General features: G+C 37.3%; 12 protein-coding genes across 12 annotated transcripts; 7 read left to right on the top strand and 5 right to left on the bottom strand.

Annotated features, from left to right (window-relative positions):
• Positions 1–1,294: 1,294 nt before the first annotated feature.
• On the top strand, positions 1,295–3,061 carry C5L36_0C03950 (uncharacterized protein; the record flags this gene model as incomplete). Its single annotated transcript, XM_029466075.1, has 1 exon — positions 1,295–3,061. The coding sequence occupies one exon, from the start codon at positions 1,295–1,297 to the stop codon at positions 3,059–3,061; it is 1,767 nt and encodes a 588-aa protein (XP_029321935.1).
• Positions 3,062–4,758: 1,697 nt separating this feature from the next.
• C5L36_0C03940 (uncharacterized protein) lies at positions 4,759–5,832 on the bottom strand (the record flags this gene model as incomplete). The annotated part of the gene is made up of 1 exon (XM_029466074.1): positions 4,759–5,832. The coding sequence occupies one exon, from the start codon at positions 5,830–5,832 to the stop codon at positions 4,759–4,761; it is 1,074 nt and encodes a 357-aa protein (XP_029321934.1).
• A 239-nt stretch (positions 5,833–6,071) lies between these two features.
• On the top strand, positions 6,072–10,091 carry C5L36_0C03930 (uncharacterized protein; the record flags this gene model as incomplete). Its single annotated transcript, XM_029466073.1, has 1 exon — positions 6,072–10,091. One exon carries the CDS (start codon positions 6,072–6,074, stop codon positions 10,089–10,091), a length of 4,020 nt encoding a protein of 1,339 aa, XP_029321933.1.
• Positions 10,092–10,420: 329 nt separating this feature from the next.
• Positions 10,421–11,353, top strand: C5L36_0C03920 (uncharacterized protein; the record flags this gene model as incomplete). The annotated part of the gene is made up of 1 exon (XM_029466072.1): positions 10,421–11,353. The coding sequence occupies one exon, from the start codon at positions 10,421–10,423 to the stop codon at positions 11,351–11,353; it is 933 nt and encodes a 310-aa protein (XP_029321932.1).
• A 988-nt stretch (positions 11,354–12,341) lies between these two features.
• On the top strand, positions 12,342–13,733 carry C5L36_0C03910 (uncharacterized protein; the record flags this gene model as incomplete). Its single annotated transcript, XM_029466071.1, has 1 exon — positions 12,342–13,733. The coding sequence occupies one exon, from the start codon at positions 12,342–12,344 to the stop codon at positions 13,731–13,733; it is 1,392 nt and encodes a 463-aa protein (XP_029321931.1).
• A 187-nt stretch (positions 13,734–13,920) lies between these two features.
• Positions 13,921–14,691, top strand: C5L36_0C03900 (uncharacterized protein; the record flags this gene model as incomplete). Its single annotated transcript, XM_029466070.1, has 1 exon — positions 13,921–14,691. The coding sequence occupies one exon, from the start codon at positions 13,921–13,923 to the stop codon at positions 14,689–14,691; it is 771 nt and encodes a 256-aa protein (XP_029321930.1).
• Positions 14,692–15,053: 362 nt separating this feature from the next.
• C5L36_0C03890 (uncharacterized protein) lies at positions 15,054–15,560 on the top strand (the record flags this gene model as incomplete). The annotated part of the gene is made up of 1 exon (XM_029466069.1): positions 15,054–15,560. One exon carries the CDS (start codon positions 15,054–15,056, stop codon positions 15,558–15,560), a length of 507 nt encoding a protein of 168 aa, XP_029321929.1.
• A 151-nt stretch (positions 15,561–15,711) lies between these two features.
• On the bottom strand, positions 15,712–17,382 carry C5L36_0C03880 (uncharacterized protein; the record flags this gene model as incomplete). Its single annotated transcript, XM_029466068.1, has 1 exon — positions 15,712–17,382. The coding sequence occupies one exon, from the start codon at positions 17,380–17,382 to the stop codon at positions 15,712–15,714; it is 1,671 nt and encodes a 556-aa protein (XP_029321928.1).
• A 223-nt stretch (positions 17,383–17,605) lies between these two features.
• On the bottom strand, positions 17,606–19,144 carry C5L36_0C03870 (uncharacterized protein; the record flags this gene model as incomplete). The annotated part of the gene is made up of 1 exon (XM_029466067.1): positions 17,606–19,144. One exon carries the CDS (start codon positions 19,142–19,144, stop codon positions 17,606–17,608), a length of 1,539 nt encoding a protein of 512 aa, XP_029321927.1.
• Positions 19,145–19,327: 183 nt separating this feature from the next.
• Positions 19,328–20,011, bottom strand: C5L36_0C03860 (uncharacterized protein; the record flags this gene model as incomplete). The annotated part of the gene is made up of 1 exon (XM_029466066.1): positions 19,328–20,011. The coding sequence occupies one exon, from the start codon at positions 20,009–20,011 to the stop codon at positions 19,328–19,330; it is 684 nt and encodes a 227-aa protein (XP_029321926.1).
• A 279-nt stretch (positions 20,012–20,290) lies between these two features.
• On the top strand, positions 20,291–20,878 carry C5L36_0C03850 (uncharacterized protein; the record flags this gene model as incomplete). Its single annotated transcript, XM_029466065.1, has 1 exon — positions 20,291–20,878. The coding sequence occupies one exon, from the start codon at positions 20,291–20,293 to the stop codon at positions 20,876–20,878; it is 588 nt and encodes a 195-aa protein (XP_029321925.1).
• Positions 20,879–21,323: 445 nt separating this feature from the next.
• C5L36_0C03840 (uncharacterized protein) lies at positions 21,324–25,979 on the bottom strand (the record flags this gene model as incomplete). Its single annotated transcript, XM_029466064.1, has 1 exon — positions 21,324–25,979. One exon carries the CDS (start codon positions 25,977–25,979, stop codon positions 21,324–21,326), a length of 4,656 nt encoding a protein of 1,551 aa, XP_029321924.1.
• Positions 25,980–26,092: the final 113 nt, after the last annotated feature.

Genomic DNA, 26,092 nt, shown 5'->3' with positions numbered 1-26,092 from the left:
CGTGTTTTCTTGCTGCATGAAGATAATTGGATTTGGATACCTGTTTGACGAATCGAACTTCCGGAGCTTGATATTCCAAATCGGTTCTCATTAAGGGCATCCAAGGTAAAACATAACTAATTTAACTAGGTCCTTTGACCCTAATAAATTCTAGTTGCCGTTTCAGTAGCTAAGTCCAAACGATTAATATTTTTTTTTACATAATATGTTTTGGAAAAGTCAATCCTTTATTTAGCAAAAGCTGGAAATCATCTGAAATGATGACTATTACTAAGTTTTTATTGAATTTCTAGTACTAGAAATCATAAGCTCAAAAACAGCTGTAAAAAAAAACTCCGTCATATATCTGTATAATTTTTTTTTTGCATATATAGTATATGGTTCACGTATCTTGGTGAAGAAATTACAGCCATCGCTAATACAAGTTATTTTGGCGACATTCAGAGACTTTCGTTTTTTATCTCTATGATATGTATATTGGACACGTCTGGTAAATAGTGCAGGTCAGAATAAGTGCTTTGCTATACATGACATAAAAACTATAGAAAACAGGCTATTAAGTTTTTATCCTTTTTCCTATTCCTCATCAATCCCAGTTAGATAATCTCTCAGATTGACTGATGGAAGCAGTTTTTTGTTTAAAACTCAATAATTTGCTAGATTAGCTAGGGAATACAGTGTCAGTTTAGAATGGGTTTTCAGGTTGCGTTTATAACAGTTTGAATAAATCAGTTCATGAACGTCCACTCTAAAATTCAACAAGCTCTAGTAATAAAATTGTCTTTAAGCCTTCTTTTAGGCCGGTAAGTGTTATTGAACGCTGTAAATACTGTGGCGTTTGGGAATTTCCAAATCAGTTTAGACATTTTGGAAGCATAGATTTTCTTCCAGAAAGCCTTACCTATCTTCTACCCTTTCAAAATACTATTTTCAAAGCCTTGTTTATTATTTGCTTATGTTGAAGTGACATTGCGATACTTTGAAAACCATGTTCAGGGAGAAATATTTTACTCTCTTGTTAAACAAAGCCAATCCAATAGCGTATATATTCGGCCGACAGAAAAAAAAGCAATATAACTGAAAAGTGCGGCGCATTTTCCTCGTACATCTATTGAATGGCTCATATATGCTGAACTCGCAGGCTATTACTAATTTCTAGTAAACACCGATGTTTAGCTTGATTCGGTTCTTTTTTTATAAAACCTACACTTTCCTTATCTGGAGAGCCAAATATGTCCATGGATAAAACCGACTTATCCGTGATTTACTGAGTGTGCAAGTTCTTTTAAAGAATATGTCTAATGGATCCAACCTTTCTTCTCTTCATGAACACTATGAAGAAGTAGAAGTTTTAGAAAAAAAAGGGGAAACATTAGGTTCAGATGCTTATATCAAGCAACATGAATTAACCGAAGAGGAACATCACGAGTCCATAAAAAATGCAAATATTTTGACAGGTCCTCAACTATATCTATGTATGTTTTCTGGATTGTTATGTTTGTTCCTTGTTGCCTTGGACCAAACTATCACTGTTACCATTTTAACTACAGTAGCTAACAAATTTGATGCATTTTCTGAAGTTACATGGATAACTACTGCATTTGTCCTTCCCTTGGGTTGCCTTGCACAATTTTGGGGTAAATTTTCGGTAATTTTTGGACGTAAGTTTACAATGTTGATATCAGTTTTTTTATTCGAGATTGGTAGTTTGATATGCGCATTAGCGAATACTATGAACACACTTATTGGCGGAAGAACGCTCCAAGGAATTGGAGGAGGAGGTGTTATTTCTTGCATCTTCATTATAGTCTCAGAAATTACATCGGATGATAAGAAACCGTTGTTATTGGCGTTGAACGGCGCAACATATGGTATTGCAAGTGTTCTTGGTCCTATAGTAGGTGGTCTACTAACAAAAGCCAGCTGGAGGTGGTGTTTCTGGATAAATCTTTGTTTTGCGGCAGTTGTATTTCCGTGTTTTTATTTTAGTTATAATTCCGATTGGAAAGGAGATAAGAGTTTCAAAAATATCTATTCAAAATTGAAGGAGATAGACTATGTTGGAACGGTAACTATGGTTGCTTCGCTCGTTTTGCTATTACTAGGGATCAGTATCGGAACTTCTTATCGTTGGGGGGGTGTTGCCAATATCACATGTTTTGTACTAGGAGGTGTGATTTTCATTTTTTTCATGTACTGGAATTGGTTTCTGAGTAAAGCACCGGTATTGCCACCTCTTATTTTAAAGGTAGGGAAAATGAATATCAATGCTGCAATTTCATTTTTAGCAAACGGGTTATTTTTATCAACGCTTCAGTTTATGTCACTTTACTACCAGATTATTTATGATGAGAAGCCACTTGATTCTGGAGTTAGCATGCTCTCCAATATTATTTTGACAAGTGTCGGTACTCTTGTTGTAGGATACTCCATGAACAGGACAAGGAGGGTGAAGGAATTTGTCTTCATTTCCGGGTTCATGTCTGCTTTGGGAATTGGTATTTACCAGGTTGTTAAAGTTAACAGTAGAAAAGCACTATTTATTGGTTTACAAACTATATGTGGTCTGGGGTTTGGTTTTGGGTTTCATCCTCCTCTTGTTTCGGCTCAGTTAGTTGCTCCCAAACCTAGTGTAACCGACAAGGGCATGGATATGAAGTCATCAGTCATGCTCTCGACTTCCTACATCACGTTTTCTAAAAATATTGGTAGTGCATTCCTTAGTGAAATTTCACAGCTGATTTATACCACTACTCTTTCTAAAAATTTGAGAAAAGTTGCACTTGATGAAAATATTCCTAACTCTGAGATCTTGATTTTAGTTAAAAATGTTGATTACATGTCAACATTAATTGAAAAGCATGGATATGAGGCAGGAATTTCGATTAAAAAAGCCTTCTTACAGGCTATCCAGAATGTTTTTTGGTTAACATTTGCATGCAGTCTTTTAATGACAACACTGGGTTGCCTTATGAGCAATAAACGCTTACCAAAACCTCAATCGAAAGAAGTCGGAAAAGGAGAAAAAGATGCAAGTTTATCGATGACGGAGGATACATAGATTCTAATTTTGTAAATTATTACCAGGGTTTATGATAGTAGTATTGGATAATTTTCTGGTTTTATCTAAAATATAGAAATGTATCTTCGAATATATTGTTTATGGAGAGGCAGTGCCTTTTCATATTTGTCATATAACAATTCTATTAAAGTTTTAGGGTGTATGCCGACACCTTGAGCTCTGTCATGATTAGTAATTAGTATATTATAATAAATCAACAAAAGGTGTTCTTAATTCAGTTATGAAGCACTTAATTGACGGAAAAAGATTTTACGCACAAATATGAAAGCGAAGACTGGTAATAGGAATGTATAAACCCAATTTAAATTTACTAAAGAATGTGCTTCGGAATATCGTGGAATTTTCAGTCATAATCAAATTATTTTGTGACAAAACAGATAGGTTAAATAGCTTTGTACAGAACGGTGTATTTCTCATAGTTTAAATTTGCTTGCATATTTGTTTTAATATTAGGTGAGGTGTTTAACTGTAATTATTTTGCTTTTCTTTAGTCCATTTCCACAATTGTAACGCATTATTTTACTGTGCTGATTTTCACAAAAAAAAACCTATATCACATTAATTACAGGAGCATGTAGTTGTACAATGTCTCTCAACCTTCAGTAATTTTGTCATTAATGCCAAAAATCTTACTTTATAATTTATTACCTAACATTGTTATTAAATATATTCTTTTTAATGTTTGGACCAAACTAGAAATGAGCTTTTTCAAGCCTGATAGCACAACTTTTTATTCCATAATTTCATGGGTCTGCGGATGACCGCAGAATAGGGATCTCAACTATCTCTCTTTCAAACATATCTAGTAACTCTATGCTATGTTTTAATTAAGCCTTAAAATAGAATAGAAATAAATAGTGTTTTACTTGGAAGAAAGTAATCAGAATTGATAATGGACACCATAATATTTGGAAATTAAGAAAGTTCCCCGAATTGATCCCTAAAATATAAAAATATTCCGGGCAGAATATTATACCTGTAAGGTCTAGATTACTAAAAAGAGCCGAAGAGGGTTCCATTAAAGCTATCAATCAGTGATACCTCCCATGTTAGTTATTAAATGTATCCTAGTGGTTCTGCCTTGAAGGCTAATTGTCAAGATTTCGGTGTAAGCAGCTCGAGATATTCGTATAAGAAAAAGATTCAGCTCCCGAATGCTCAAAATGTCCCAATAAAGTAACTCTTCTTGTCTAATTTATAAAAATATATACAATACAAGTGCTAAATAATTAAGTTAGTTCCAATATACGAAGCAAAACTTTTCATTATAGATTTGGAATGCTACCATATGAGGCAAGCTTTTCGCAGCTTCCAAAACCCTCTTAAAATTTACGTCGGAACCCTCTTCCTTTTTCCTCATCGCTACTTTTTTTTACATGTCGTATTTCTAACGAATCTGTCTCACTGTGTTTGCTCAACCTTTCCTTGTTATGTTTCTCCAAAGCATGGCCTCTTCGAAGATCCCCTAAACGCACCAAATGGTTAGGGGATTCAAAGCGAAGCCAAGAATGACGCCGTCTTGCCTTTAGGAAAATATATGGCTTGATTTCCCGAGACACCTTAAGTTGACTATTTCGTCATCTGTTTAGGTTCAAGGATTGGGTTACATTTCTATGTAAAAGTTTCGTCTTCATGTACACTTACACTGATTACACTTTTTAATGACCTGCTTTAGATCAATCTAAGTCAGAAGTCACATTTAGTTTCATAACCTTCTCAGGATCCATTGCGTCCAAGAAGTCCTTCGTTTTTAATGGACGCAATGAAATTTCCTTTGTATTGTGGATCTGCATTTCTCCATTTGTGTCCAGGATATGCTTACGGATATATTCCCTAGTAGAATTTACAGCTGCATTTCGGCATAACTCCTTTAAATCAGAACCACTCATGCCATCCGTAATGGATACTAAATCCTTAACGCTACAATCCAGTTGGACGTCGGAGAGCAGCTTAGTTAGAATCTTCTCACGTTGCTCATCATTCGGCAACCCAATGCTGAATCTTTTGGGCATACGCCTCAAAAAGGCAGAATCAATATCGCCAGGTCTATTGGTGGCACCAAGAACAAGAACACGTCCGGAACTTACCAAACCATCCCATAATGTCATGAATTCTGCCTTCATAGTAGCTGTAACTTCATGATCAGTGGAACTTCTTTCCCTTAAAAACGAATCAATCTCATCAATAAATATAATGCATGGTTGAAGCTTAGAAGCCAAACTAAACAAAGCATCCACTAATTTGTTGCTTTCACCAAACCACTTGTCCATTATAGTAGACATTCTTATACTGATAAAGTTCGAGCCACTCTCCTTTGCCAAAGCCTTAGCTAGCATTGTTTTTCCACACCCAGGTGGCCCATAGAGCAAAACACCTTTAGGTGCTGCTAACAATGAGCCATATTGGGTAAACAACTGTGGGTAAACAAGCGGCAAAATCACACTTTCACGTAGATCACTCACAACATCTTCCAATCCTCCAATATCATTGAATGAAACTTCGATATCTGTAGGGGGGATTAAATAGGCTAGCATTATTTTTTCATAATTAGATAATGAGTCAAGCACTTGTTTCATTTCTGGTGATTGCTTCTTAAGTTTTGACAGATGTTTTGCTGTACGTTTCTTTTCATCATTGTTACGATGGCTTGGATCTCCCATAAGTGTATTTAAAAGGTAATAAACGGAGAAAGATGCTGTGGTTAACAACACACATTCACTTATTAATTTAAACGCGTCATTTCTGTTCATTTTGAGAGAAGAAGACTATCTGGTGTTTGTGTATTATCAGTTTTAAGGTGTACATGGGTCATCTGTCAATCAGTTTCGATTATGGCCTACTATCAAAATGTCTCGAATTAGATCGACCTTGGGAAATTTTTCGTTTTTCTTAAAAAAATTTACTGAAAATGCATTTGTAAGATAATTCCTTAATTTCACTATAGAATACAAGAAAGTCAAGGCTTATACATTCTATCGATACGCTTACCATGTCGAAAAAAAGGCATGCAATCAATATACCTGGTGTGATGCTTGACAGTATCAGAGATAGTGAGGAGATATATGAAAACGATGCGAGGTTCAAGCGTCAGAAAATCAAAGGACCATCTGTCATTCATCGTAAAGAAAATAGAAGACAATCAAGGATGGAAAAGAAACAGTCTAAAAAACAACTAGCTAATGAACATATGAAACTCTATAAAGAGAAACAAAAGGAATATCAGCTTCAGAAAAAGAAATCATTCAACAAGAAACCAAGTCTGAAACAACTGTCTACTAGAAAAGATGGAGCAGTTGATTCCAATAAATGTTCACAGAAAAAAAAGAAAAGGGTTTCGTTTAGCAATAATGACGATATTTGTGAAATACCAGCAAGAGAATCCAATTCAGAAAATGAAATAGATGTAGATTTTGAAAAGTGGGAAAAAGAGTTTGGTGATGAAAGTGATGACAGTGAACAGTTCTACAGTAACAGTGAAAATGATTCAGAGGATGAAAATGAAGAAGAAGAAACAAGCAACTTGATAGCCACATTAAAGCAATTGAAGAAAGTTCAGAGAGGAGCGCATACAAGTGATGGTTATGGTAGCGATGATGTTACCGCTGCTAGTGGAAATAATGTGACCCATGATATCTGCAATGAACTGGAGTATTCTGAAAATAAAGCAAATTTGGATGAAGAGCAGCAACGTGTAATGAATCAACTAGCTGTTCTGAAAGGTAAGAAAAAGAGTGGGAATATCAATGTTCGGATTGTCAAAGAGGATGAGCTCGAAGATGATACTTTTGAATCAAGTGATGATGATGATGATGATGATGATGATGATGATGATAATGATGAAGATTTTTCTGACAATTCATTAAAAGAGTCGGATGATGATCAGAAGAGCATCATGACTCACTTGGCTAAGTCAAAATCTAGAAAAAACAAAGAGCTACCAGGTGCAACAAATACATACCATGGAGCTGATGTTAGGTTTGACAAATATGATGGAAGCTCAGATAAAAGTATTGACTCTGATTTTAAGTCTGACAGTGAGTTTTATGAAGCTGAAGAAGAAGTTATGGCAAAACTCCGTGCTACGAAAGGAAAAAGAATACAAAGCGATCAGAACCTTCGTATAATAAAAGAAGATGAACTCAGTGATGCTGACTCTACGTCACAAGATGAAGAAGAGAAACTGGATCCTGTATTAGATGACTTAGATGACGAGCAGAAACATGTTATGGCCAAACTGGCATTATTGAAAGGTAAGGTTAACTCAAATTCGGGCATAAGAATTGTAAAAGAGGATGAATTAAGTGACGATTCAGAAACTTCAAATGAATCTGATATTGTCAGACAATCTGGGTCTGAAGTTGACCCTTCTAGCGGAAAGGATACCGATGAAGATAGAGAAGAAGAAGAAATTATGAAAAAGTTGGCTGCTATTAAAGGGAACAAAAGGGCTCCTATGAAACTCAAAATTGTTAAGGAGGATGAACTCTCCGACGATAGCACTTCAGACATTGGGTACTCAAGTGACGAGAGAGAAAATGAAGAAATAGACTATGCAGAGCCTCAATTCAGATCAAAAAATGATGAGGAATTGGATTACTATACACAGAAGTTGAAACTTGACAAAAACACAAGAATGAAGCGTGAATCTGAAGATGATTTTGTAGGTGGATTATTTGAAGGTTTAGATTTTATGGAAAAATACGATAATGCTGATAATATTGATTATGAACCGAAACAGAAAAAGTCGGAAGTGAAGGAAAAGAAAACGAAGAAAGAGAATTCACCTAAACCGAAGGATCAGAAGCACCAGAGAATAATTTCTGCTCATGACAGGGAAATGATTCAAAAAGAGAAAGATGACATGATGTTTTATGCCAAGAAGTTGGGTATCAATCCAAAGAAGGGAGTTTCAAAGCAAGGTGATGACGACTTTATTGGTGGTCTGTTTGATGGCTTGGATTTGAACTATTCCGATGAAACGGAAACAGGTGATGATGAGGATCTTTCAGAGGGGAAAGAACAGTCTAGCTCCGAATCTGCTTATGAAAATGAAAGAGAAGCGTCCAAAAACTTTAAGGGCGGAGATGATGATATCAATTCTGAAGATTTTGATGACGATGATGACTTGGATGACGACGATAAAGCACTTCTTCGGGAAATGTATGGTTTAGAAAATTCAGATTCAGATTCAGATTCAGACTTTGCTTCGGATTCTGATGATAGTGATAGTCCCAAGGCTAAGAAAAACCCTTATATGGCACCGGTTGATCCGAGTACTTTGGGTCTTGATAACCCATCTGGATCTAGGTACATTCCACCAGCTTTGAGGAAGAAATTGGCCATGAATGAAAATACTGAAGATTCTGAAGTAATGAAGAGACTGTTACGTTTAGTGAAAGGTCCTTTCAACAAGCTTTCTGAATCCAACTTTTCTAGTTCTATATCTGAATTAAATGAAGTTTACATTGATAATCCTAGACAGTTTGTTAATGAAGCTGTGTTGAAGGTTGTCATCCAATCAGTTTGTATTTCTACCCCAATGCTGGAAAGTTTTTTGGTTCTTTATTCGAGTGCTATTGTTGCATTATATAAATTACAAGGTGTGGAGTTTGGAGCATTTGTTATCCAAAAATTGGTTGAAGATTTTCTTAAAGAAATTGAAAGCACGGAGAGGGCAAAACAAGAACTGATCAATTTATCTGGTATGATAGGTTATTTGTATACTTTGAACTTGATAAGTGCAACATTAATATATGACATTATAAAATGGAAGTTGATTGTTAATCCAACTGAGTTGAAAACTGATATTTTATTGAAACTAATCAGATCGTGCGGGTCCAAACTTAGAACAGATGATTCAACAGCTTTGAATGCCATTATAACAGAACTTACTAAATCCGTTAAGCTGAATGAAAGCAGAGGTGTTAAAATTTCTACAAGAACAAGGTTTTTGATTGACACAATAACAGATTTAAAAAACAATAGGTTGAGGAATATGGAAAACGTAAATACTGTCTCCATGATCAATAGACTTAAAAAGCAGTTAGGTTCAATCAGCAATTCTAGAAATCTTGATGCAATCAAGGTCAATTTAGAAGACATTGAAAATATTGAAGAAAGGGGTAAGTGGTGGTTAGTTGGCTCTGCATGGAAAGGTAATGAAGGATCAAAGACTGAAGTTACTGAAAAAAGTGATGTCGGTAATGTTAACGAGGATTTCCTTAAAGATGAAGACGAACTAACAGGTGAAGGTGATGTTAACTGGATGGAACTTGCCAGACAATGTAGAATGAATACTGACGTTAGAAGAGCTATTTTTATTTCCATCATGTCAGCAGAAGATTTCAAGGATGCTTTTATGAAGTTGGAAAAGTTGAGCTTAAAGAAATCACAAAAAGGTGAAATTCCAAATATTTTGATGCACTGTGCTACATTGGAATCCAACAATAACCCTTATTACTCTTATCTGGGAAAGAAACTGTGTGATGACCATGGAATGAGAAGAGCATTCCAATTGAATTTATGGGACTTTATCAAAGAGTTAGACGGAGAGGAAAGCTCTACTACAATCTTACATAATGCAAATGAGGAGGAACGGTTGTGGAAGATTTTAAATATGGGCAGGTTTTTTGGGTTCTTACTTGGAGAAGGATCTTTATCACTTAATGTCCTAAGGGTGGTTAACTTTCTTACAGCCTCATCTGATGTCAAGATTTTCTTGGAGATTATGTTGATCACTGTCCTGGATATAATTGCGAAAAAATCTCAAGTTGATCAATTTGGTAGCGGTAAAAGCAAAAGGAACGTTACATACACAGGTAAACTCGTGGCGGAGAGAATAGCAAAATGTGATGAACAACCTTTATTACTTAAAGGTTTACAATATTTCTTGAATGATAAATTAAGAGACAGCAATTTTATTAAGGGCAAAAAGCAACAGGCCAGAATCGACTGGGGTATTGATACACTTTCTGCAATGATTGGCGAAATGCTAAAATCACAAAAATAAGTCTTGTATATTAGTTATAGAAGAATGTTGTAGCAAACTTGTGTTAGTACATATTTATTTGAAACGTATAGACTTATTGTATCAACATGCCTCTGATTAATTAGGAAATTAGGGCTTTTAGCAATGTCACGTGCGTATTTACCAGATTGTATAACCCTCTTTTTTTTTCAACTTGGTTGCGCGTCTCGGAAAATGGTTTGGACGATTCTGTGTGTGGTGGAATAGTATGAAAAGTTTTGAGCACATGAGTTTCTTGATTAGGGACTGCTCCTTTGCATTATGTTTATTTTGCAAACAGCTTTAAACAGCCTAACGTATACATAAACGAAATGGGAGCTACCAGAGAAAAGAAAGCAGCATACTTCACCAAGTTAAGAGAGTTAGTTGAAGAATACAAATCTCTTTTCATTGTTGGTGTTGATAATGTTTCATCTCAACAAATGCACGAAGTCAGAAAGGCTTTAAGAAAGGATGCTGTTGTTTTGATGGGTAAGAACACCATGGTTAGAAGAGCTATGAGAGGTTTCATTACTGAATTCCCAGAATACGAAAAGTTGATGCCTTTAATCAAGGGTAACATTGGTTTCATTTTCACCAATGCTGATTTGAAGACCATCAAGGATGTTGTTTTAGCTAACAAGGTTGCTGCACCAGCAAGAGCAGGTGCTATTGCGCCAGCTGATGTTTTCGTTCCAGCAGGTAACACTGGTATGGAACCAGGTAAGACTTCTTTCTTCCAAGCTTTAGGTGTTCCAACTAAGATTGCTAGAGGTACCATTGAAATTACCTCCGATGTTAGAATTTTGGAAAAAGACCAAAAGGTTGGTCCTTCTGAAGCTTCCTTGTTGAACATGTTGAACATCTCCCCATTCACATACGGTTTAACTATCATTCAAGTCTTCAACGAAGGTAACTTATTCCCAGCTTCTATCTTAGATATCACTGATGAAGAATTGTTAGGTCACTTCACCACTGCAGTTTCCACAATTACCCAAATCTCTTTAGCTTCTGGTTACCCAACTGTTGCTGCAGTTTCTCACCAAATTGTCAACAGTTACAAGAACATTCTTGCATTATCTGTTGCTACTGACTACACCTTCGAAGGTTCTGAACAAATCAAGGACAGAATTGCTAACCCAGAAGCTTACGCTGCTGCTGCACCAGCTGCTGCTGCTTCCTCCTCCTCTGCAGCAGCTGAAGAAGCCGCACCAGCAGAAGAAGAAGAATCCGATGATGACATGGGTTTCGGTTTATTCGATTAAGCAAGCTCTTTATAGAACACAAATCTAGTTTACCAATAAATAAACTATGTATCCATCTGTAAAGTTTTGAAACTATCCGAATAATAATTGATGTAGTTACATGTAATAAACATCCAATAGCGCTGCCCTAAGCTGCATTGGGTAAGAGAGCGAACCATGAATTTCTTTGCGGAGAGCGTCCAGCGTTTACATTAATTATTCAGTTTTCCTAGCATTAGTCTACAGAAGCTTTGATCTTCAGCAAATAGTCATACCTAGACACATATTAGCAACCAAGATGTTTACCCAATTAGGAAAAAGAACTGTTCAAACTATTGCAAACAGAAGAATGGTATCCACAATTAGTTCACCAAGACCATCATCATTAAAGGGTGTTTTGTTTGGTTTCTTTGCTGGTGTTTCTTTGACTGGCTTTGGATGCTACTACTATCTATTAGATGAGTACAAGGCTTCATCTAATGCTATTATTTCTGATATTTTGTTATTACAAAAAACCGTCAGAAACATGGAAAACCGTATTAAAGTTTTAGAAAGTACCGCTGAAAAGAAATAATGAGTCGACGAGTTGCCCCCAATCCATCTTTAACACTTGGGCTTTCTCGCCGTCAAAGAGAAAATGACATCTTAAATAAAATAATTGCATTAAACTGTGAATCCTCTTTTGTTGAGCAAAATTATTCCTGATATATAACAATCTAAATAGTATTATTTTTAAGTAAACAAAATCATCCACTAACTATTAGCTTCAGAGAAGCCCACCAGAATTAAACAGAGCAGAAGTATTAAAGAAGCGAGTTGTCGTGTTAAAGGTAGCAGACAAAACTGGGGGTTGTATTATGTCGCAAATCATAAATTGTTCTTCGAGACACAGGAGATAATTTTTCATGCATACATAGAGACACCATTATCATTGTTTACCTGATTTTTTACTTATACTTTTCTTTTTGGCAGCTCACATAGCTTAATAGAGAGTAGAATTACCAACAGGATGACAGAGCTCCCGGACTCCAAAAGACATAAAGTTAACGAAACTAACATACTTGACAACAAATGTGCATATTTCAAGCCAAAGAATGGTAAAAGATGTGGGTTACAAGTTAGAAAAGGCCAAATCTTTTGTTTTGCACACATCGACGTTGCTAATGGAACAACGGTGAAAGATGTGAGCACTGGGGTCTCAACCAAAGAGGCTGAAATCACACGTACTGATAAAAACGGGAAGATTATTCGGCGTGTGAAATGTACTATCGACCCTACTCATACAGTGTGGGAGGATAGATTAACAAAACATGTAAAAAACTGCAATGTTGTTAAGAAAAAGAAGGAGATTGCTGATATGGAAAGAAATGTGGACTGGTTTAGTATTGATTACAATGTTAAAGAAGCCAGTACAGCAGAAGCAACTAAAACTGATGAAAAAGAATGGAAAACATGTATGCACAAGTGGATAGCTAAACATGACTTGATTTTCACTGATGAGCTACCCTTAGAAAACATTCAATTCAAGCAGGGTTTGGAGGAAAGATTTGCCGAACTCAGCAATCAAAAGCACATTATCCAGCAATCCAGTCTTATCGGGCAGCTCATTAACAACGGCCTGATTTCCGAAAATGAAAATCCAGGAATAGTCATTGAATTTGGCTGCGGACGGGCCGAATTCACAAGGTATTTCAACAGAGCAATTGAAGAGATAAACAAAAACAAGCCCCACTGTGGAGAGTATCTACTGATTGACAGGGAGAACCCAAGGTTGAAGTTCGATAAGAAGATCGCAGCCGATAGTGAAGCCAAAGGTAACCAGAATGTAAAAGTTGAGAGATTGAAAGTTGATATCAAGGACCTGAAGCTGATCGAAGCATTACGGGGATTTCAGATGCAGAAGGACAGCAGCATTGTAGGGAAGGAGTATCTTGGAATTTCAAAGCATTTATGCGGAGTGGCTACTGATCTTACATTGAGGTGTCTCATCAATACAACGAGAGACATTTCGCTGAGCAAAGATGATCTACACCTCAAGGGGTGTCTGGTTGCCATGTGTTGCAGACATTGCTGCAAGTACGAATGGCTGCTGACGGAGTCCAAGGACTTTCTGAGAGAGCAATTTGAAATTGACGAAACCAACTTCATTTATCTACGAAAAATGTTTGCATGGGCTACTAATGGAGTTCCGCCAGGCAAATCAAAGGACGAAGTTGGCGATCATTTCAGTGGCCTCTCCATTGGCGAGCGTGAAGTGATAGGGTTGAAGATGAGGCGTATCCTGGACGAATCGCGTAAGTATGCAATGGTGAAGAAGGGGTTTGAGGTAAAGATTGTCCGGTACGTTGAGAGGAACGTCAGTTTGGAGAACAACTGCATTATTGTCAAGAACGCGATTTGACGTATTTTCCTCCTCTGGCGACTATCGATTTTCTTTACTATAGTTACAGTTGCTATTCTTTTAGCTTTAATTTCTCCTCCTCCTTCCCACCCCCCATTTTTCTTGTACTCTTTCGATTCACTACTTTGTAATGAACTAAAGTCTTCCATTGAAAGACACTCTAAGTTCCCATCAATATCGAGCTGAAATGCCAACATTGTCTCGAAGTTTCTTAAAGGGCCAACGTGCCGTCATCACAGGCGGATCCACGGGAATCGGATCGGCATTGGCAACCGAAATCTCTTCATTGGGGGGTCTAGTGACCATCCTGTCAAGAAACCAAGCTAGACTCGAGACAAAAGTGCAAGAGTTGAATAGGGAATTCCCCAATGAGGAGGGGAAACACGACTTTGTAGTTTACGACTTGAAGAATCCACATAATCTCCCACAGACTCTCCAAGATATGCAAACTTTCCAAGAGGCCACCATACTGATCAACTGTGCAGGTCTCTCTCAAGCCAGAATGCTAATGAACACCCCGCTCACAGAGATACAAGACATTGTCAACGTCAACCTGGTGTCTCCGATTATCCTATGCAAGTTCTTCCTCAAACATGCAGTGAGATCTCGGCCATCTTTGGGAAATAGTACATCACTCAACCGCAGTATTATCAACATCTCATCTGTGGTCTCTCAAGACGACATCAATTTACCAGGGAGCAGTGTCTACACGGCATCCAAGGGGGCACTCACCAGGTTCACGCACGTTCTTAGGGAGGAACAACAACTAATTGAGAAGCGGCGCCCCACTGGCCCACATATTGGTGTCCACGTACTCAATCTAGGACTTGTTCCAGAGACAGCCATTGGCTCTACTGTGAAACATGACAATCCCTTATTCCCCACAACAAGCCCCACCGAAATTTGTAGCCGCGTGGCGCAGCTGCTGCAGGAAGACTTTTCGTATCGCCGCACGTGACACAACGACCTGCTTGTGGCGCAGTAGTGGCACGTGTGTCGGCGATGACAGGCGTTGGTTGTCCAAATTAGGACATTTTTTTTCTGTAGAGCATTCACGGCTAATTTTTTTTTTTTTTTTCCTTTGCTGATTGCCGTTTTCAACAATTTTTCGTCCCGCACAGTTAAATGTGCGTGTCCATGTGTAAATTGAGAAGTAATTTCAAATGGCTAGCTTTTTCTGGTAAGATGAAGTTTTTCTCTTGTTTTTTGCATTTTTTTTCTCTTCATTTTCCTTTTCATTTTACTTTTCATTTTCCTTTTCATTTACTTTTCGTTTTCCTTTGACTTCTAGTTTGAACATCCTCTCTGACATTCAATAAAATGAAGATCTATACCGACATTTTCTCTGGTGATGAATTATTATCCGATGCTTACGACTTGAAGCTAGTCGACGACGTTGTTCTCGAAGCAGACTGTCAAATGGTCCAAGTCAAGCCAGGTGCTGATGTTGATATTGGTGCAAACCCTTCTGCAGAAGGTGACGACGATGACGTTGAAGAAGGTGTCGAAACCGTCAACAACGTTGTCTACTCCTTCAGATTGCAACAGACCTCCTTTGACAAGAAGTCCTTCTTGACCTACATCAAAGGTTACATGAAGGCAGTCAAGGCTAAGTTGGCAGAATCTGATCCAGACGCTATTCCAACTTTTGAAAAGGGTGCAGCTGCTTACGTCAAGAAGGTCATTGGCTCTTTCAAGGACTGGGAATTCTACACCGGTGAATCCATGGACCCAGACGCTATGATTGTCTTGTTGAACTACAGAGAAGATGGTGAAACCCCATTCGTTGCTATCTGGAAACACGGTGTTAAGGAAACCAAGATCTAAGCTATATAAGTATTCTTTCATCCAAGTATACCTTCAATTCTCTACATAACAAATTAATCAAAATTTCTCGTTGTATCATTATGACCTTTTTTTTTGTTTAGGTTTTCGTTCCTTCTATAAATGAGTCTCCATACAACTTCACCCAATTTTTTCATTCTATTGAGATAGTTGACAGATAACCAACCATGTCTTCCCTCGTAGCGCCAGGATGGTCCAGTTGCCATTGGAATAGCCGCTCATTTAGCGGCTTCAGCCATGGCCCAGGTTTCTTGTTGATGATCTTCATCAACTCCTTACCGTTTAGCAAAATTTGCTCCTTGAACGATTCCTCTAACTTTAAATCATAAACAGTCTTGATGACACCTTCGTACCGGTTCAATATTGTGGTTGATTGGTCCGGTGCCTCAAAACACTCCAAACATGAATTTATGAGTAGGTTGATCTCCCATTTATCTTGGAACGGTAGAACAAACCGCCTGGCTATCTCACTTCTAGTAAACCCCCGAATACCGCCAACATCTGTTCTAATTCTTTCAATTTGACTGGTAACTAGGGCAACGTTATCGGCTAGTTTCAATGGCATCTTGATGCCATTCAAAACACAAAAAAATGAAACATAGTTGTCTCTTTTACCAACCTTCACTTTCATGTCTCTCCAATGGTTCAAAATGATCGATGAATAGAATAGTATTTTATCGTTGTCGCTACTGTCCTGAATGTCTATCACTTTGGAAAAATTCATAATGTTAGAATCGATAATATCAATAAGATATTTATTTAGACTATCAATGTTTTGTGAAATATCACTGATTAGACGCTTTTTATTGTTTGAAAGCCATTCGTCTGGTACCTTTGTATCACCCAAACCAAAGACATTAGGAAAATTGACTTCCCTAATCAATGCTAAAGCATCCAAAGTTCCATAAACCCACCTTTTATTGACCAACATCTTTTTAACTTCAACACCGATCCTCTCTCGACTAATCTTGGTCTCTAATGCCTTGTGAATGTCGTCTCTCTTCATCGCGTCCAAGGTAGCTTGCTCTATTTTAAAGCCGTAATTGGACGCAAAACGAATCAACCTCAAGCATCTCAACGGATCATCAAGAAAAGTTTTGGTTGGCTCTAGCGGTGTCCGTAAGATTCCTTTGCTTAAATCTTCCAGGCCCTTCTTTGTGTAATCTTCAACCTTCATAGTCTCAAGGTTGAAAAATAGTGCATTTAGTGTCGCATCACGTCTGTGTGCATCCTCATCTGGCGTCCCCGTGGTAATAGTTGGAATGCGTGAATCTTCGGTGTATAATTCACTTCTGAGGTTGACAAAATCAATATCTAACCCAAACAACTTGGTAGTGCATGTCTCCAAATGTTTTGATTTATCGGGATTCTTCTTGATTTTATGGATACTATTGATTTTCTCGGCATCTCCGTCATCACCACGTCTACCGTCCACATCACTTTTTGCATCTAGCCATTGCTTTAGTCCATTAACAAATGATTCCCCAGAACAATTATCGATACCAATATCAATATCATGACTTGGTTGATTTAGTAATTTATCTCGGACCCAACCACCGGTGATTCTCAAAGTGATCCTATCGTTAGGATCTTCGGTCTGGGAGTTATGAGCTTGTGTGTAAGACTTCAATAGATTAACCACTTGGGATTCGGTCTTATCGAGTTGGATGTCGGGAATTACTCCTGGTACATGTTTAGACGTATATGGATTATTCATCTTAGAATTGATACTCAGCAGGTGTTTGGTTGTTTTAGAGATTCGAATTGTGAGACACCTAGAATTTCTCAAACTTCTAAACAGCATAAACTTTCCCGGTGCAAAGGAATCGTGTGTAATTCGGGCTATCAAGCTTAGACAATCCAGCTGGAACGAAACCAGGCAATAAGGAAAAAAAAATGTATATTGAAGCTGAAATAATTTACACAATGAGGGTTTCAAGATTTTTGCACACAGTTTTAAAATCTTGGCATGACAGTGCCTACTACAAACTAGTATAAACTACATAATATAAACAAACTCTGGGCAGTCAATCAAATGTGATCTTCTTACCTGAAAATTTGGCATTCAATGATTCCTTCTGCTTCAGTTTTGCCTCCCAAGAAGGATGTAATGTTTGCTTTTTCTCGGTTTGTTGCACCTTCTTCTCTTGTAATTCACGTTCCTTCATATCCCGTATCTTTTGCTTCTCAGCTCTCTTTGCAGCACGCTGCTCGTATTCAATCCTTAGTCTTTCTCTTTCTGATTTCGACCTTTCGTGCTCCTTCTGAACGTGTTTGGCCTTTGAGCCGTACTTCTTCTCCCAAATCTTCTGTCTAGCTCGTTGGCCACGACGATTCTTACGTGGAGCAGTGATCTCATCTACTAGGGAATCCCGGGTGTCTTCATCGCTTTCTCCTCCCGAGTAATATCCAGTCGCAAGTTTTGGCAGTTGGATATCTTTCAAACCAAGTCCTTCATTTGTGTTCTTTTGCTTTTTACTTTGTGGTTCGTGAGGAGAGAAAAAATCATCTTCTTCGATCGGCTCATTGTCCCTTTTCTTCAAACTCTTCTGATTACGATCACCAGCATCAGCATCTCCATTTTCTACTTCTTCATCATCATCAATGTCGACGTCAATCTCCTCTTCGCTGGGCTCTTCATCTGTAATTTCATTGTAGTTAACATTGGGATCTAAGTAAGGAACATCGTCACCTTCTCCTTCTTGTTCTTCGTCAGAGGAGGCAACAAGCCCATCTTTGTAATTATCATAAATGGCCTCAATATCCGCCTGTTGTAATTCTTTACTCACCCTTTTTTCCTCCCCATCGCTTTTGCTATCTTCATCACTAACCTCTTCATACTCACTATTCTCATCTTCAAAACCTTCCATATCTGATTTGTTTTCTCTATTGTCCTTCTTTGGACCCCATACTAATTCCAACGTGTTTATTTTGTTCAGTGACTCCTTAACTGCCTTATCGGAATACACATTAGACAATAAATTGTTCAGCTGGTCTCCATTAGTTAGATATGGGTTGGTTTCCTTCATAGTTTTCAGAAATTCTATATTAGGTTCAGACAATCCTTCAAATTTACTTTCTTTAAGATTGACTTTATCCGGAAATGCCTTCAAGATGACCTTGAATATTTTATGCTTGATATTCGTACTCAAAAGAGAGGAGTCTTTCGCCAATAGTGAATCGATCTTGTCTATGAGCGTCTTGGCCTTTCCCTTCTCCTCATCCTTATTTCCATCCTCCTCCAAATCCAACTTATTGGCCAACCTCTGTCTTTCCTTCTTCAAGACTCGGAAAATCACCCTGTGCAGATCAGTTTGAAGGAAGTGGACTTTTTTGTCAAAAGCTTCATTTTGAAATTGTTTTATAAGATTAAACGCCTCCTCTCTGGAAAGTTGGAGCAGTTTATGCTTACTTTTTTCAACCCGTTTAGAGTTTTCTCTCTCACTTGATTTCTTAGACTGGTATTTCTCAGATCTTAACATTTGTTTGGTAACACCAAACCTCGCAGGTTTTTGTAAATAGTGGGCCTGCAAAAGGTCCAATTTGAACAGCGTGTTTTCCTTCATGGTAATTGAGTATAATTCAAAGGTTCTGCTTTACTGAAGCGCTTCGATAATAGGATAATAACCTTCTACTCTGTTGAACAGTTGGGGAAGAGGGGGGGGAATATTATCAAAGTCACAAACCAGAACTGAAAAAATCTGGCATTACCTAGAAAAATTTTATTTAAGGTTATTCTCATACTATACTCAATTTACGTAATCTTTTAGCGCATCAACTCTTTTACATTGTTCTTGGACGAGTTTGATGGTGGCTTTCCTTTGTACACGGATATCTTCGATACCTTGAGTTTCCACACCGTCCAAACGCATGAGCAGCTTCAATAAAGCCTCATTGAGGTAGAGGTAGCGGTATTTTGTGCTGTCCTTATAAGATGAGGTCTTTGCCGCACCCTCTGGCGCTTCGTTGGAGGTGTGCTCTTTCAACTTGTTCTTGGAACCTGCCTTCTTCTTCTTGTGTTTGTTCTTTTTTCCTTCTATCTCCTTCTTGCCAGCAAGTTCCCTTTCAACGTCTTTCTCAAGCTGGTCCACCTGCGGGGTGAAGACGTTTTTTAGCTCGTCCTTGACTGAGTTGATCGTATCGTAACTCTGTTTGACGGGATCTACAGGGACCACTTTTTCCTTCTTCACCTTCACCTGGTACGATTTTTTAGAAGAAGGTTTCTTTGATCTCTTTTTCGTCTTGCCATTACCAGATGATGCCAAATATAATGTGCCTAAAACTAAGGCACCTAGCGTAGAGTAAAGCACGGCTTCATCGTGCTGTTTCAACCACCGACAAACTTGGTCTAATTTTTCTGGAGAGACATAGGGCGACGCCAACGACGCAGCTTTATCGATTGAGTTATACAAATAAGGAACCATCACATCCATTTTCGAGCACTGCTATCCGCTTACCGATTCGTTCTGTTCTCGTCTCCGTCTCCGTCCACGGATGAACAATACGAAAACTGACACATTAGTTGAGAATCCATCTGGAACTGATTCCCACGCGAACTGTGATTTAGGGGAAAAAAAAAATATTATATAGGAAGATGTTCAAAGGTTGTAACTACAAGTTTGGGAGGGTTCCACATGTAAACTTTTTTTTTTACTTTTGAATTTATCTGAAAAACATTCAAGATTTGACCAGACAACTGACTATTTCTAGTTATGAATACTATTGATAGAAGAAGAAGGATCGGTCCGCCAAATGCGGTGCCGCTTTATTTTCCTGCACAACCATCCAAGGTAGTGGAGAAATCAAGCAAGGATGAAAAGCTTTTTATCCAGGTGAATAATATACCAACGGCTACAGGCTCCTCATTCATACAATCAGGAAACAACATCTTATTGGCATCAGTGTACGGGCCTCGTCCATCATTCAAGCGTACATTCAATGACAAGGCTGTTTTAAAAGTGACGTTTCACTCATCGCCATTTTTAACCACACGCAATGACCCGTACAATAACAACTTCAATGCAAGAAAGTCAGAAATTGAAGTTGACCCTGATTTCCAAATTATCGATTCGGTCGTGCTATCAACATTGGAGACTGCATGCGCAAACCTAATTGTGTTGGACCAATATCCAAAGTCAAACATTGAGATCTTTGTCAATCTAATTAATACAGATAACAAAACCACCTTTATACAGTTACTCCCATTGATTCATAACTCTGTTAACCTCGCATTGGTTGATTCTGGAATCGCATTGAAAAATTCCCAACAGCATGTGTTACCAAAGACAACGTGTTCATAAATTCAATTCATTCCAACGTTTATTCATCGGATTTTGAAAAAGATTTGGAGAACGAAGAGTTGCTGGCGCTCTATGTGCCCAAGTTGAACATCGACAATGAAACCCATCTTAAAGATTGCTTCAAGGAAGCTATGAAAGACACCAGGGAACTAAGAGCTGAACTTTCCCAATTTTTTTTTCAAAAACTATAATCCATTATGTATATTACTATAAAATTAAAAACTTTTTATTTTACTTATGGAAATGGTTTTCCCTGTTGAACCTATTTTTTGTTAAAGAATATCAATACATAAATCTCAGTAATCGGTTAAGTTTTCAAGTCCACACCTGAATTGTTTGTCAAATCCTCGAAATACCTAGGAAAATATATCCGAATTTTGTTTATCTCAACGGTTCTCTTAAATTTTTGATTTCTGTCTGTCTTTTTGTTGTTTATGTGAACTTACTACTTTTGTTTGTAATGGTGCTTATGATTATGGCTATGCTTACGATGTGAATGACTATGATGTCCTTCGTTGCCCTGCATTTGAGCCTGTGTAGAATTTCGATCATTGCTATTATGCCTCTCATTATTATTTCTACCATCAGGCGTACTAAATGACCCAATTGAATTGAAAGTACCAAAAAATGAGCTTAAAGTTGAGGACCGTTCAGGAGTCACACTGCCTTGGTAAGTCCCATCCGCTATTTCCATCAAGCCGACAGTTGCCAAGCCTTTGCCATTTTTGAGCACACTAACTCTAGGTTCAATCTCAATTGACAATTGGTACATTTTTTCATCATCTGGCAAACCCTTAAACATTTCCTGTAAATAACAAGAAAATTCCTCATCTAGCCTAATATTGTATAACGTATTATTGAAATCTAAAACTTCATTAATAATTTTCATTATGCTTACTCTTTTCGCAAAATTAACTAGTCCCTTGGAACCCCTCCTTTTAGTCAACCAATCTGAATTACCATCTGTTGTGAATCTTAAGTCTGAGAGATACATCCCTAAAAATGGCATATATGCCTCGTCATCAGCATTAACAAATTTCAGGATATTTCGGTATTCACTATAATTTTTTCCGATTGACATCAAGTTGTCCATTTTTTGAAATTTATTGATGTAAACTTGTGGCAACTGATCCCAAGTTTTGCGTAATCTTGAAATACTAGTTGAGCCTAAACCACTTATAATGGCAGTCATTGATGAGAAATTGTTCATTGCCATTAATTTTTCTGCCAACAAGATGAAAAATTTGATTGATTCCATCCTTTCATTCAAATCACTATTTTTCAAAATCATAAAACTTGTATAATGAGTCAAATTATTACAACATTTAATAAAGTTGGATATATTTTTTGTACCCAACGGATCCCTCATATTAACATTAGAATGCTTCATCTCGTTGTCGCCTCTTAAAATCCTTGCGAAGTTATAGGTTCTACCTAATAAGTCCCACATATTAAGCTTCCTATAATAAAACGCTTGTACTGCAGTTATTTGTTCAGCAACATAATTGATATTTAATGATTGTAATCTCAAATGCAATATAGAATTGGACAAGGGAGCTACAGGAATTGTTTTTGGTTCCATATTTCCTAATTTAAAATAATCAATATATTCTTCTTGATTATCAAACGAGAACACCTTTGCGCTTAAATTGATTAACTCAATTTTAACACTCGGCGTTTCCTCCACAAAGTAATCCCAAGTGTTGATCAACTCCGATGTCGTATAGTTAACAATCCAATATCTAGAGAATAGTTTGATGAAAATGTCTAAAATCCTCTGCTGCTGTGGTTTTAACTTTTGTTCAATCCAAATACCATATTCTTCGTAACTTAATGCTTCGGGCATACTCAAATTATACTTTTCAATTAGTATTTCAAATAGTTTGGCTGGCTTGACAAACGTACTAAAAAAACATAGGAATGTTTGCTCAAATAATTCGTCGGGTTGGTTATTTGGATTAACTAATTTAGAAACTAAGCCTCTCACAGGTCCACCTTTCAAAATGGAGCCTTCATAGATTAGCTTCTCCTCATCATGGTCCATAGTCATATACCATGGAACATGTTCTTCATTTGTATTTGCATTCGTAAAAGTGTAACCATAATCTGGTAATTTCTCATCGACTGAGTTTTCTCTTTCATCATCTTCGTTCATATAAGAACCTGAAGAATATTTCCCACTAAACGTAGCTGTTGCTTGACTTGATTTAGAAACAATTGTATTGTGTCTTTCAGCAATAAATAGAGAAGCAATATTAAAATCAGAATTCATCAATCTCGAACAATAGTTTAAAATTGTTCTACGCTCATCTCTCAATTGAATAATCAGAATATTGATCAATTTTATCCTATCTTTTGAAACATTGATGGTTTCCATCAATTTCAACTTCGGGTCAAGAATATACGAATTACGTCTATGTAACTCATAGTCTGCCTTTTGTAGCTTCATTAGTAGAATGTCCGCAACCATTTTGAATTTAGACGGTTTTGTATAAAGAGAAGAATCATCTCTCATCGTGGAAAATGTCTCAGGATCATCAGCGGTAATTGTCTGAGAATCCAAAATCAAATCACTAAATGCTGAATGAAGCGATTGTTTCAATTGTAAGAACTCGCAAATCAAAGGTCTGAAAACTTTAGCAGTTGCATCGTAGAAAGATTGACTACTTTTTTCACTATCTTCACCAGAATCAATTGAGTTTCCAAAGTCAGAAGTACTGCTTGACAAAGTCTCGATGTTTGATGTATGATGCAGAGGAGTACTAGAGGGCGATAAAGGGTCCTCAACCTCTGACTTTATTAGAGTTGTATTTCTTTTATAGTCAGAGGGTTTTTTTGCCATTCTATCAATCATCGCAAAAACAGTTAGATCGATAGACTCAAAAGTGTTTATAAACTGTGACAAGAGAGGAACACATTTATAAACAGCTGTTAGTAAACTTATATTTATCTTCTCATTGAATTGTTGCAAGGACATATCTTTGGATGGTTGCGTCAACAATATATCATTGATTTGCTTTAATGAATCAAATATGTTAATTTCCAGTACCTTTAATTTATCTGTAACTGCTTCATCTAATAAGATGTTTGGTTGATCATGGTTTACATCAATAAAATAATCATTATGATGATATTTTGAATATGTAAGTTTATTCTTATAATTACCGCCTTCAAACTTATCCTTAATAAATCTTGTGTATACCATTGGCAACATTTTAGAAGTATTCTTTTGGGTGTATCCATTATGAACCATAATTGGAACAGTAGACATAAACTTAATCAAATGAATTGACAGCTTCTCTAATTTGGACCTTGCAATGGTGGAGTTTTTTATATAATCGTTAATTGTGGATCCATTCATCAAGTTATCCTCAAACCCCAACTTTGAGCCGGTTCTATGAGAAATCTGGGCATCAATTGAAACAATGGCCAAATTTGACCAGATTCTGAATTGAATAAAAGTATCAGTAATCTTTTTTAATATGGAACTTAATTTTGAGACTTTATTTGAACTGTCCAATAGAGGGTGGATCTGCCTGCAAGCAATGTGATAAAATGATAGCTTGTTAGATGCGTCGTTTAAATGAGTTTTAAAACCCATTTTTTCTTTCTTAATAAGGCATGAAATCGACCCATCTATCGCATTAATGAAGCTTGAAACCAACGAATCCCAAGTAAGTAAATCTGAGGTTTCGGTATAGTAAATTTCTGTGGGTCTTGAGTCAACAAAAGATGGTAAATTATGGAGTATATGGGTGTGCTCTGGTAACGATCTATTCGAATTGCTGTGGAAGGCGTTAGAGCAACTATGATTGATATTATAATTGACTGAATCATTTCCCTTGCTGCTGCCCCTTGATATCTTCCTACTCATGTTTACACAGGCAACATCATTACAGCTCCGCTTTGAAGAATAAGGTAAAATATTCAAATCATTTATCAAATTGGTAGTATCTGGAGTTTCATACAAGGTGCTCTCATTGATGAAACCAGCATCAATGTAGGGTATATCATTGGTGTATACATTTAGTGCCTGGTTCTTATAGAGAACTTCCAGATTTTGACCAAATTGTGGTATCCAAGTGGGAACAAAATTAAATGAAGGCTGGGATTTAGAATTATCAGGTTGAAAATAAGATTTCACTTCATCACTTGACACTATATGTATGGAATTAGATAATGAAGTGGCGGATATATCTGTAAAAGCTTGAGACGACTGCCTTGACTCGTTGATCTGTTGTTGTTGAGAGTTCATAGATAGTAAGGAATCGTGTTTTGAAATAAAATAGTTCTTCTCCTTGAATATTGAAGCTGATGGAGAGTGAGGTTGAACTTCCGCTGAATTGGAGCGTATGAAATGGCTAGCATGAGGTGAAGAAACTCTTGAGTGTACATGTTGTTGCGGTAATTGTTGTTGTTTATGGAGTGTTGACATTTGATGGGGGCCGCCATATGATTGCATTCTAGGTCTGGTGGAGTGTCTCCTTGGCTGAATATTTTGAGAAGCTGGCGAAAATTGGCCGCTTGAAGAGGTATTGATATTAGGTGTTGTTGAATTCGATGGGTTATATTCATAACCTGGAGTACTTGATTTCGATTTTAGTTGATGTTGGTCGCCAATTGCTATTTCATTTGCAGGTACCAAGTTCGATTTTGACGAGGAGTTCAATCTAGCCGATTTTTTCAAACTTGAGACCGAACATGAGCGTGAACGTGAACGTGAGTTTGGGTTTATATTTGGGTTTGAGTTCACATTTGAATTTGAATTTGAATTTGAGTTAGAATTTGAACGTGACTGTGACTGCGATTTTGAAAGTGAACTTGAACGTGATTTTGAATTTGAACTTGGACGAGGACGTGAATGTGAACGTGAATGTGACCGTCTGTGAAGTTGGGTGTATGGTTCTACATAAGAGGCTGGGAACCAGCCTCTTTGAACATTCCCAATAGGATCCAAGACAACGCCATCCCACCACTGGTTGTCAGACTTGTCCATGATGTAGACAACGTCATCTTGCAGTAGCTGCAAGCAATTTTTCAAGTCATTTGATGGGAGATAATTTCTTATGGCATGGGCTGTCATTATGGGTTTCTGAGACATCTTGACAGTGTAAGGAGAAGTGGTAAGTGTCAGAATTGGAGTCCAGAGTATAGCACAAAGGGGGGATGAGTATTATGAATAGACGTGAATGAATGAACCAGGAACTAGAACAG

The sequence above is a fragment of the Pichia kudriavzevii genome, chromosome 3 (assembly GCF_003054445.1).
Source record: "Pichia kudriavzevii chromosome 3, complete sequence".
NCBI lineage: Eukaryota > Fungi > Ascomycota > Pichiomycetes > Pichiales > Pichiaceae > Pichia > Pichia kudriavzevii.
The sequence above is the reverse complement of the archived record's forward strand: the minus strand, read 5'-3'. Positions and strand labels throughout refer to the sequence as shown.